Source organism: Diadema antillarum, unplaced genomic scaffold, assembly GCF_040938485.1.
Source record: "Diadema antillarum isolate AM-2024a unplaced genomic scaffold, OU_Dant_1.0 seq00000129_RagTag, whole genome shotgun sequence".
NCBI lineage: Eukaryota > Metazoa > Echinodermata > Echinoidea > Diadematoida > Diadematidae > Diadema > Diadema antillarum.
In genome coordinates, this window is record NW_027271207.1 from 1,384,695 (window position 1) to 1,397,137 (window position 12,443).

At 36.5% G+C, this 12,443-nt stretch overlaps 1 protein-coding gene across 1 annotated transcript; it reads left to right on the forward strand.

The window, feature by feature from the left end:
• Positions 1-3,639: 3,639 nt before the first annotated feature.
• Positions 3,640-11,332, forward strand: LOC139727379 (E-selectin-like). Its single transcript, XM_071638339.1, has 5 exons — positions 3,640-4,002; positions 8,227-8,339; positions 8,774-8,989; positions 9,989-10,171; positions 11,304-11,332. The coding sequence occupies exons 1-5, from the start codon at positions 3,725-3,727 to the stop codon at positions 11,330-11,332; spliced, it is 819 nt and encodes a 272-aa protein (XP_071494440.1). The 5' UTR covers positions 3,640-3,724.
• The last annotated feature ends 1,111 nt before the right edge of the window (positions 11,333-12,443 follow it).

Below are 12,443 nucleotides of genomic sequence, written 5' to 3' on the forward strand. Positions count from 1 at the left end.
TAGTTTAATGTATCGAATTGTTAATTGATTATTAGTCATTTTGTGTATATATGTGATCTGCTTGTTATTCTTGTCGTGTTATGCTCTGTTATCTTGCCAGTGGAGGAAGATTTTCTGTATTTTGTAAATCAGACAATAAATGATTGAATTGAATAATTTAATTGAATGATTGATTTCTATTGTCATGGCTACTGCTATAAACACGGATCAATTCAGTGCTTATTTACGTCGATGTAGGGCGATATGTCAGTCAGTAACATGTACAATAAAAAAAAACTCGACGCAAGAATTCATAATTTGGAATAGACTATCAGAAAACATATATATATATATCATAAATCTTGCTACTCACAGAGAGAGTGATTATGTGATGTACCATCTTTACCATGTCTCTTACTCCCAAAACTCTTGGTACTTTGGTAAACTACAAGTTCTTGAAAATATTTGTTTAAACATTTCCAGTGAGCGGGATATAATTATGTGTTCATTCAGTGTTCCTTAATTCATATAATAAAGTGAAGAGTTTGTTCGCAAAAACCGATAAGTCCATTTTTGAAGATTTTGAAATACGGTCTCTGTCGTAAAGTACAAAATAATACCTTTTAAATGATATATTGGTCACTACATATAAAGGTACAAATTTGAAGTTATAGTCAAAAGAAGCAAAACAATTCTTATTCTCTTTACTTTTCTTGACCTTTAATCGCAAATATCTCCATTTGGCAAATATGGACTTATCGGTTTTTGCAAACAAACTCTTCAAGTGTAATCATGAAGAATCAACAAAGCTAACAATTAACGTTTGTAGCAAACACAATGTAAAAATATTTTTTCATCCGTATGCCTTGTGTTCATACTTTCGAAGCGCAACATTGGAATTTCTCTCTCCCTTTCTTATTAAAGACTAAATGTGACTCTGCACCTCAAAACAAACAAAAAGTCGCCAGACATGAATTTTTAGTTAAGACCATATTCTGAAAGAGCAGACTTTAAGCTTTAAAATAATGTATAATTCAAATCCAATGGACTTTCCTAACCTATCTAAATATTGGAAAGAAAGCACGAACTCAGGAAAAGTGTGAACTGAGAAAAGAGGCTCTGAAGTACAGTGTCTATTCAAGCGCTTAATCTGTACCAAACCGTGCTGGCTGTGCGGTGAATAGGACAAAAAAAAAAACCAAACAAACAAAACCGGAAGTAAACCACCAGAGTTACAACAATGAAGGGATTATCATAATGAATGCCAACTTTCAAAGCAGTAGCACTATCCTTTCAAAAGTTATTAGAGTTGAAAGTGAAGAGTGTGGACAAGGTTTTTTAGAAATGAAAAAGGGATTCTAAATACACACATAATCACACTATTCTACCACAAATGTTCGAGATAAACTGCTAAAAATACACACTTTCCTGCCCGTTTTATGATACCAAATTTTAGCATAATGTAAAAGAAGACCCGCTCTTTCAGAAAATATGAAAAAGTCAAGTTCGGCTGGGTTGACCCATTCACTTTGCTATTTTCAGTCCTCACGCAAAATCAGTGTGTGCGACTTTATGTTAGTTTTGAGGTGCACGGTCACAAATAGAGGGAAAAAGGAAAGAAAGTTCTGTAGTGGAACATTTGAGAAGAATATGAACATTTTGCGATCATCAGTTTGCGTAAAGCACTAGTGCATAATTTACAGGTGTAATTAATACCACTTTATGAAACTGGACTGATTTCACAAGTCAAGTTTATCTTGATTTTTACGAAAAATTAGAAAATCGTGCGCAAATCGATGAACACTTGTACCATTGCTTCTGACTAACATTTTACAGATTGTTGCGGACGTAGGCGGAGACGACGGACGCCTCCAGGTAAGTTACGAAATCATACGTGCATGTTTTCACATTGCTCGTAAATTCAAAGAAGGAATATTCTTTAATAGCAGGACTATAAATATTGATTTTCTTAATCTTTTATTTCCTAGTCGTGTTCCCTTTCATGTTAATCAATTCTTTAATTTGTAATCATCTTTGCTAAACTATGTTTAGATGCAACATCAGTCTTGTATTCTAATTTTTACCATCTTTTACCATTATTTGCCTGTTCTTCGTTTGTACTTTTAATGATGTTTTTGTACTTCAAGTTTCTTGTGTTTTAGTTCCAAAGATCTTAGTCTTTCATTCACTAAATATGGAACAAAGTGTCATGAAGCAATTGACACAATTAAGCGATAGTTATTCATTACCTTTTTTTTGGGTATATGTATCAGATAGTCATTTTACTATGATATTATTGTTGGCTCTCTTACAGGCCTACCTCCGGTAAGACATAACTATTGCAAATACTTAGGAATGATAGACGTACACCTACCTAGTGGAAATGAAAAAAAAAATCGTTGCTATAATACAATAGACGTTATCGGGGAGTTGGCTCAGTCGGTAGTGCGTGTGCCTTCGACCCAAGCAACCCAGGTTCGATATCCGAGTCTCACTCAGTATATATGTTGTGTGTAATCATACCGTCCCCTTTAGCAAAAAGCAAAATACTCTGTCCCTCGGATAGAACATACAATGGTGGTCCATGTGTGACTAGTGTGAGAGAGTCACTACTCAACCACGTAAAAGATCCCGCTTCATTCATTCATCGCAAAGGGCAGGGTGAAGTGGTCCTATCTCACATTCAACTGTACCCCATGGAAGACTAGCTTAGCATAGCTGAATATGGGCTATCCAGCCATCTTCTCAGATCGAAAATGAACAAACAAACAAACAAACAAACAGAAAAACACAAATCTTACTCAGAGTGATATATGATTGGAGTCGCTACGTGGCCATTGTTTTGGTACCCGCCTTGTGATCCCAGATATCATATATGGAGGTTTGTTTGTTTGTTTGTTTGTTTTAATTCGAAATCAAGATTGAAAAAAAAAAAGAATATCCAAGTGCTCAGTTTTGTAGAGCTTCGGAATGTTTATCTAACCCACGATGAGGCTGCAAACTGTTGACTATCATATTTATTGCGTTTTGAGATTCAAAGCCACCATCATATACATTCCAATTCATTTCTTTGAAGGCATGTGCACAACAAACCCTTGCAAACAAATAATGTCTTACCATTAGTCTTATGTGAGCGAGATGCGGTAGTGATAGTCTTTGTCCATGGAGCAGACATGTACACAGTGGTCGACTTACTGACATCTTATTTTGGTCAACATTTTCAGAGATTGCACTTTAATTTCATATCTTTAGCTCGAAATGGTTTCCCTCCAGTGGAGTAATCCCTCTCCAAACCATTGTTTATGGCATGATAATGATGGACACCGTAATACAATAAATGAATACTGATCGGAATGTTTTTGTAGAAAGTACTCAGCTTGATACTTCGTCATGATTATTAGGTGTGTGCAGTTCATGTCCAGGTGAGGATTTAGCATTTAACGTTTTGCGAGATATTCAGAAACCACTCTATGAGACGTTAAAGAGCATGCAATTGTAAGGGGTATCAATTATTTGATGAAAATCGGTTTAGGAATGGCTGAGATATCCAAAAACAAGGTGAAACAAAGAGATCCTAAAAAAGTTGTGGCCTGTCGCCTTTTATTATTATCACTTTTTTTTGTGGATATCTCAGCCATTTGAAAACCAATTTTCATCAAATAAACGTTGAATCCTTCTTAGAATTACATGCTCTTTAATATTTCATAAGAGGTTTCTCATTATCTCACTAAGGAATGTTCAAAACATGAATCCCCACCTCAACCAGTACTGTACAGTCCCTTTAAAGACAACGTTAGTGGTCACAATCCATCCTTTTTTTTTCATTTTGAGTTGTTTCAATTTTCCTCTTTCAACTCGTCATGGTGTAGACACGACACCCCCAAAATGGAATTCCCCATACACGTCGTGCAACAGCGACCCATACAAGAACGATTTGGGAACCAAGCGTGCCATAGAACCTGTTGCTAAATTCTGGAACGATCCTAAGGCCAGCGAGGGAGGCTGCTCCGTCAAACACTATAAGTAAGACTGACTGTTTCTAATGTTTTTGAAGTTGCCATATATATATATAAAAAAAAGAGTTTATCTTCAGGAATCAAAAGGATCGTATAGTTTTGGTTGAGACCTAATTTCAGGTTTCTAACAGTTTTTTTTTTGGTAAGACAATCATAAACCTCTTATGAAATATGAAAGAGCATGTAATTCCATGAAAAATTAAACGTTTATTTGATGAAAATTGGTTTAGAAATGGCTGAGATATCCAAAACAGAGCGATTCTAATAAAGCGTGGGACCGACCTTTTATTACGAACGCTTAGTTTTACTTTGTTTTTGGATGTTTCAGTCATTCCAAACCTAATTTTCATCAAATAAACTTTGAATTCCTCTTAAAATGGTAGGCTCTGTGTTATTTCATAAGTGTTTTCTTGGTATATCGCAAAAACTTAAAAACCCAATTCTCATCTCCACCAATACTGTACTCTGCCCTACTTTGGCAAAAGGAAGCAAGTGACTTTTTTATGAATGTTGACGTTTTTATTGATTTGACATATTTGAAGCATGCTCTATTTCACTGAAAATCCAAAAGGTACAATTTTGGCCTATTTCTGATATATTTAGGTGGCAAAAGGAAGCAAGTGCAAAAAAATTGCATGAAAAAAAAATGGCAAAAGGAAGCAAGTAACAACCTTATAATATGATTGTCACTTGCTTCCCTCTGCCAAATCATTTATATTTACACACAATCTAAAATACTTTGGCAAAATGGAGCAAGTAACATCCTTATGATGTGATTGTCACTTGCTTCCTTTTGCCAATTTTTTATGTTCGCTACAAATCCATGATACTTTGGCAAAAGGAAGCAAGTAACATTCTCATGACAATTAATTGTCACTTGCTTCCTTTTGCCAGATTTTTCATGTTTGCTATAAATCTGAAATTATACTTTGGCAAAAGGAAACAAGTGACAACCTCATGACATGATTGTCACTTACTTCCTTCTTCCAAATTATTTACATTTATACTCAATCTAAAATATTTCGACAAAAGGAAGCAAGTGACATCCTTATGATAATGATTATCACCTGCTTCCTTTTGCCAAGTTTTTATGTTTGCTACAAATCTATAATACTTAGACAAAGCCGGGGAAGCAAGTAACGTTCTCATGATATGATTGTTACATGCTTCCTTTTACCAGATTTTTCATGTTTGCTACACATCTATAATACTTTGGCAAAAGGAAGCAAGTTACATAATGATGAGTTTCTATGGGAATATCAATATTCTTCAAATTGTCATAAATGCATCACCATATGACTGGTACGAATGCCGACATTACTTCTCATCACAAATTTCCATGTTGAAGGCTGGCTACCAAAAACATATTGATATTCCATTGAACTCATATTGTGTCACTTGCTTCCTTTTGCCAAAGTAGGGCAGTACTATCCCTTTTACTTTTTCTGCAAATGTAAAAAGAAAATATCAGGTAAAAACGCAAAGTAGCATCTGATTATTTTTTTTTATACTCCCGATGGTTGTAAAATCTGCATGGAGATACAAGTGTATCACAAACGAAGCTGTAGCTTCTTAATGATACGATTATGCAAGGCTCGAAGCAAGCAGTGGGGCAGAGTCAGAAAAATATGATGTTGAAATACATTTTTAAAGAAATGGTATGTTTTACAGGCAGGAATTGGCCGCGAAAAAAATGTAATTGTGCGTATTGTTTTTGTTTTGTTTTGTTTTGCTTTCATCCAGGCGGCTAAGTAAATGATGCCTACATTAACTAACCGCGACCATCGTTGACTGATCAATTGCCTCAAGTCTTGACAGTTAAATTCAGTCTACATTACGCCAAATTCAGCCAAATCAAATTTTACTTCGGATATGTATCAATCTATAATATAGGAATACTAGGAATACTCCTATGTTTATCACAATCATTTCGTGAGTATGTGCTGTCATGGAAAAGAATGCTTATGCCTAAATATCATAGGTTACGGTCACAAAGTTTCGCACGAACGAAGAGTTTCATACAGATTTTGTAGATATGGGGCATAGCTTCTTACGGTCTTCTTACGAAGTTCGTATGAATGCCGTTCAATTCTCAAGACCCTTCGAAACGGAGTGATTTTCGTTCATATAATGGCCTTAGAGTTCGTACATTTTTCGCAAGAATGTCTTGAGCTGTCATTACCTCATACTTACGGCCATCTTGCGTTTGTTTTCTTTGTTTTGTTCTTGTCGCAAGATAGTCGTACGTGTATCTCCAAGGCATATTAAAGTCATTCGTATGAAGATCTTCACGAGTTTTTTGTATATTTTGTGCAGTCTCAAAAAAGCGATACTGTCAAAATGACATAAGTGCCAAGGAGACAACACAACTGTAAGTAAAAATGGAGGAGGAAAGAGATTCCTCGTCGAATACCATGAACAGAATAAGAATTTGAAATTCGAAATTGTATACTCCAAAAAACAGAACATTTGCACAAATTGGGTACCTACTATGAGCTTGCAGCTAAAACTACGGTCATCACAAAGATTCGTACGAACTACGCGTTCGTAAGAATCTCCCTGTTAATGAATGCACTACTTCGTTGAGATTCGTAGATATTCGTACAAATGCCGTTTAATTTTCAAAACAATTTAAAAACTTCTTTAGAAACAAGTGATTTTTGGTTTACAATTTCCTTAAAGTTCGTCTGTGTGTGTTTTTTTTCCTCTCAAGAATGCCAGCTTTCATTACGTCATACTTTCGACACTAACGGTGGCCCGGTGGCCCGGGGCCACCAAAAAATGAAAATCGGGCCACCAAATTTCAAAACAGGGCAAATTTGGTGGCCCGCCTTGGGCCACCAAAAATTTTTTGAAAAGTATGTCAATAAATTCGTAACTTTTTTGCGCCGGAAATTAGCAGCTAAATTTGTTTTAAAGGATGGATGAAAAGGACTGAATGAGTGCCTGAGAGTGAGTGTTGCAAGTTTGTTGAAGTTTATTCATTAGTAGAATATGTCCAATGTCCAACTTCTAATTCTTACTATCATAAAACTTAAATATTTGACTCATTAAAAAAAAATGACTTTTAATGTTTTTTATTGTTTTTTTTTCGGGACACCAAATTTTTCTCTCGGGCCACCAAAAATTTGAAATTTAGGATATTGGTGGCCCAATCGGGCCACCAAAACAAAAAAGTTAGTGTCGAGCCATTCTTACGGCCATCTTTAATACCATTTTTTTTATTGAGGTCGCGAAAGACAGGCGTTAGTGCAGGTCACGGTATTCTCATGTCCGTTGTAAAGAAGATCTTACAAGTTTTTTGCATATTAACAGGTCTACCGTAGACAATTTTATGATTATTTATTTTTTTATTTCAAAGTTTTATATTGTCAACACTGGTCAATGTTACATTTAGTGTCACTTGTCTTTATACTCCCCAAAACTCAACAATTGCACAATTTGAGAGCCCTCAGAGTGAACAAATTATGGGATTCTTACGATCATCTTAAGAATTTGAGGCTTCTAGAATTGTCTCGCAACACTACGAAATCTACAAAAATCTTGCGTGGTTCTTATACGTTGTTCTTACGACTTCCGTACGGCCGTCTTAGAAAGGGTCTTCGTACGACATGGGGAAAAAAGTCTTGGACAAGACCATCGACCAGTAACAGAACTTACGAACTGTTCAAGAAAGGTCTAGGAACACTGGTTTCGTACGACCTTCTTCAGAAGATCTTACAATCTGGTATAAAACTCGTTCTTACGGCGTTCGTAGCAGTTCGTAAAGGCATTTGTGACCGAGCCTTCAGACTTTACTTGTCAACTATAGTAGTCACTGTATGTGGTAATTGAATCCCCCTTTCATACCTGACATTCTTCATATTATCATCAAAGTTTTTAAAATGTGATACTTTATTCTAATGATTTACTTTTTCTGTATTTGCTTTTTCGGGTTACTAATTTCAAAATGCCATCACTTTGGTGGAACGGGTGACTAAAAGGAAGGTTGTCGTCGAGACTTATGTAATTCTTACTACATGTGTATTTGATTATAGTAATGTACTCGTATTATACGGCTGTTTGCACGTGTGTTTGTAATGTCTTTATTTATGCCGATTGTGTGATCGAGGGGCAACACCAGGGGTGCATGCAATAGATGTATTAAAATAGACAACGTTCAATGCACTTTGATTGTTTCCGAAGAAGAGATACTAGTTTGTAAGTATCAACTGTTGCCTTGTTATTACAGTCCATATCTTCCGAGTAGCTTCGGTCACGGGAAGCAGCAGTTCACGTACACAGCCAGAGACTGTGCTCCTGCTCAAAACACAGCCGTCTGTAGAGTGAACATCAATGTCGAAAGTAAGTACTTTTTGTCCAATTAATGTTATAATCAATAATACATGAGGCTTTGCAACACGGATAGAGTCCGCACTTAGACAGAAAAGCGGATGTTTGTCGGTCGCAAGTCGACGTACACATTCACATCACACGCACGCACACACACTCACACACACGCATTCTCTCTCTCACACACATACACCCTCTCACGGACACACATAATTTATTTTATCCTTATGTTTTCCTTTCTTTCAAAAACATCCATGGATACGAGACTCTATATTATACCTCACAAAACAGCGATTGATAAGCCTGGCAACATGTTGGACAATAAACTAGTGAAAAGTGTAGTCCCATTCAAAATTGTTTTTAGGCAATTAGAGAAATGAAGTAGCCCCTGACAGAAATTCTTCAGCAAGGAAAATAAAATAAATTATTTTTCCCCTTATACTCAGTTGACACGTGTGATGCCCACAACCCACCCCTTAACGGCTACCATACGTGTTCCACGTCGAACGGAATACCCTTCGGGACGGAATGTATCTACGGCTGTTACGAAGGCTACGAGCTGGTAGGTGGTGCGAGTGACCAGCAGTACGCGCGAAAATGCATCCAGATTCCCACTTCCCCGGAGTACGTCGACTGGGACAGGCCTTTACCGTCATGCAAAGGTAAAGACAAGGTGTTGATTCGGGAATTAAAATCTTTGGAATCAAGGATGTAACTCACTGCCTTTCAAGTGGGATGATGAAAGCAGTCTAAGAACTGCCTCGGCCCACGAAAACAAAGACAAAAAGTGAAAGGAGATGTCACATATATGATTCTAATTGACTGTTAGCATGTAAACTTTTCCAGTCACTATGAAAGATGAAATTCAGAATACCACCAAGGATTATCATGCTATACCAACATGGGGATATATGCATCTATGTCAACATCTTTGCTGCTAGATTTTATCATGCTTGTGCTTTCTGTAATACGTAGTAATATGTACATGATATTCGAGCATTTATTGTGGTATTCAAAAGTGAATAGAAATGATTGCACGATAATCGAAAGTGGCCATGAATAAACTAGATTATGAACGATTTGATCGTACAACAAAATTTGTACTGTTGATAATCAAATCATTGTTAACATAATCTTGTAGGAGAATAAATTTAAGTGTAAAAGAGTGAACATACCCGTTAATGAATGACCCAGTTAAAAGACTTAACATAGTTTGATATACTACGTTCGACATAGGTGATATCTAAGTAGGATAATACCCCCCCCAAAAAAAAAAAAAAAAAAAAAAAAACAAAACCAACGAACAAAAAAAATAAACAAACCTGTTTTCTTACACAGGACAGAGATCGAACGATCAATGAAGTCTCTAATAAACAAAATAAAAAAATAGTTTATTAGCGACTTCACTGGTTGATCGATCTCTGTTATTCAATAAAGTTAATTTATGATAGGGCATACAAAATAACTGCACAAGTCCTTTCACTAAATTTTTATATAATATGACTGAAAACGTCTTAATTTCGAGATGCTTTGCATTTTAATCAGTGTATCCCATTTTTCGGCGGGGCATCAAATATTGGGGTTTTATTTCTTTTTTTTTGTTGAGGCTCATAAATAAATGAAGAGTTGCATCTGTTACATTTGTGTTATCATTCATTCAGAAATTGAATGCAGCGTCTTGGCAAATCCTGAGAATGGAAACGTGGTTTGTACAAACGAGAACAAGTACGAAAGTGTCTGCTCATATGTGTGCGACACTGGCTTCAGACTTCCAGACGGTTCGCCAAGAGATATGGTGTGTCTTAAGACGGGCTGGACTGCATTTCCTGTCTACAAGTGTGAAGGTAACTGTGAAATCATAATGTCCAGTTTTATAGTGGGGATATAATGATCTATACGTTGGAGTTTCAGACCAATTTTCGAACAAATTCGTGGTCACATGTTATGTCAATGCGAGTTTAAAGGGATCGTATAGTTTTGGTTGGGACCTAATTTCAGGTTTCTAACATTTTTTTTTTTGTGAGATAATGAGAAACCTCTTATGAAATATGAAAGAGCATGTAATTCCACGAGGAATTCAACGTTTATTTGATGAAAACTGGTTTTGAAATGGCTGAGATATCCAAAACAGAGCGACTCTAATTAAGTGTGGGACCCACATTTTATTACGATTGCTTTATTTGACTTTGTTTTTGGATGTTTTAGTCATTCCAAACCCGATTTTCATTAAATAAACTTTGAATTCCTCTGAAAATGGTATGCTCTTTACTATTTCATACGTGTTTTCTTTGTATCTCGCAAAAACTTAAAAGCCCAATTCTCATCTCCACCAATCCTGTGCCATCCCTTTAAGAATATAGATCAGTATCATAACGATTTAATCTATTAACTGTACCTTCACCCTCTCTGCTGTTGGCGTATTGTGATATACACCTGTGAAAAGAGTCCTCTCCGGTGAATAATCATGGATGACTGATTTTTATTTTCCCCACGGGTCATGTGTTTTGTTTAGGTTTCAGGCATACAAGCGAATATGCCAATCAACAGAAAATTTATCTCGTATGAATTTATGTGACAAAGAATAGGTTTAAGGAAATATGTTCGAGTATCCGGACGTCTATGCCATTCATAGTTTCGTTATGTGCAGTTCGGTATTAAGTCAATGTTTATCTACGGGAACCTAGTTAATACCTGTGTGTCAAGGCTAAGGGGATTTAAAAAATTCAGTGTGAGGGCTTAATCTCCTGTTCCTGGAGATATGTTTTAATACAGAGACCACCTGCAAATTGCAAAAGCGCCAAGAAGAACCCCATTTCATTTGACTTCTGCTAGAATTCTGCAAGAAAAACCATTGTGATCATAATGTATTAAAGCCATTTGTTTGCATTGTCCAGGGTGTATTTCCTGATCTTCATTGTGTTTTGGATGTCATGCATGTCTTTTTTATCTTCATTTTTTTTTCCTTTGAATGGGCAGACATTTTTGTCAGACAAACCAGGACATAGGACCTATACTATTAGTCAGTCCATGGACCTAGCAAACGAGGTCCATGGTCAGTCGGATGGCCGTGCATCAAGTTTTTCCACAAAATAATCATGATGCCCATTTTTGTGTTTATTTTGTGTTTATTTGTGTTTTTGCTTGTTGATTCCCCCAAATATTACCAACGAATCACTAGATGGGGAAGGACCGAGTTTTGACGACTGCCAACCTCAACCTGGCTGCCCCTCCAACCCAATGGTGTTTTATGCCGAACCCAACGCTACTCAGGCTTTTGTGACGTGGTTAAAGCCGAATGCCTCAGACAATTCTGGTGGCGTTGTGACTGTCACCGACTCACCCCTCCGAAATACCCCTTTACCCCAAGGTGTCTACTCTGCGGAACATGAAGCCACCGATGAAGCCGGAAATACGGCTCTACTCAGCCTTACAATCATCGTTCAGAGTAAGAACCACATCAGTGAATGATATTGACCTTTCATCATAGAATGGTTTGAACCTTAAATGATTCAAATGTCAAAGAAAAGTCATTTCAATGGATGAAGGCAACACGATGATAAAAATTTCAATTAAAGCAAACCTCAATAAATGTTCCGATCAATAATAATTATGGTACATAGGTAGGTAGTACAGTCAACTGCCGTTATAACAAAGTCCTCTGGACAGGCAGTTTTCTTACATTATGTCGAAATATCGTTATAACCGAACAAATAGGTTATAAAAAGAAATACAGATGGTAATTTTGGAACATGTATTTCTATTTTGTAGTAGCCTAAATCTCGTTATAAACGTGTTCGTTGTAACGGGGTGCACTGTAATGTATTCTATACACCCCGGACTGTCTGCCAACGTGTTAACATTAGGCGTTTTCACATCAGCCCGATAAAAATCCAAGCTCGAGATATTTTCCAATTTCCCAAGTCAGAAAATAGCGCGCTATTTCGAAACATTGGGCTGATGTGAAAACGCCTATTTTGTCTTTAATACCGAGATGTCCAAAAAAAAAAAAAACAACCCAACAACAACAAACAAACAGATCGAGACATCACACATCTTTATCTAATAGTGTATTAACTATGTAATGATAAATCCATGATAAGGGGCACTCAGCAATTC

Coding starts and splice junctions, on each gene's coding strand:
- LOC139727379 (XM_071638339.1), top strand. CDS start 3,725: ATGAATCCCCACCTCAACCAGTACTGTACAGTCCCTTTAAAGACAACG. Junction 8,340..8,773: donor AGTGAACATCAATGTCGAAA/GTAAGTACTTTT, acceptor CCTTATACTCAG/TTGACACGTGTGATGCCCAC. Junction 10,172..11,303: donor TCCTGTCTACAAGTGTGAAG/GTAACTGTGAAA, acceptor TTGAATGGGCAG/ACATTTTTGTCAGACAAACC.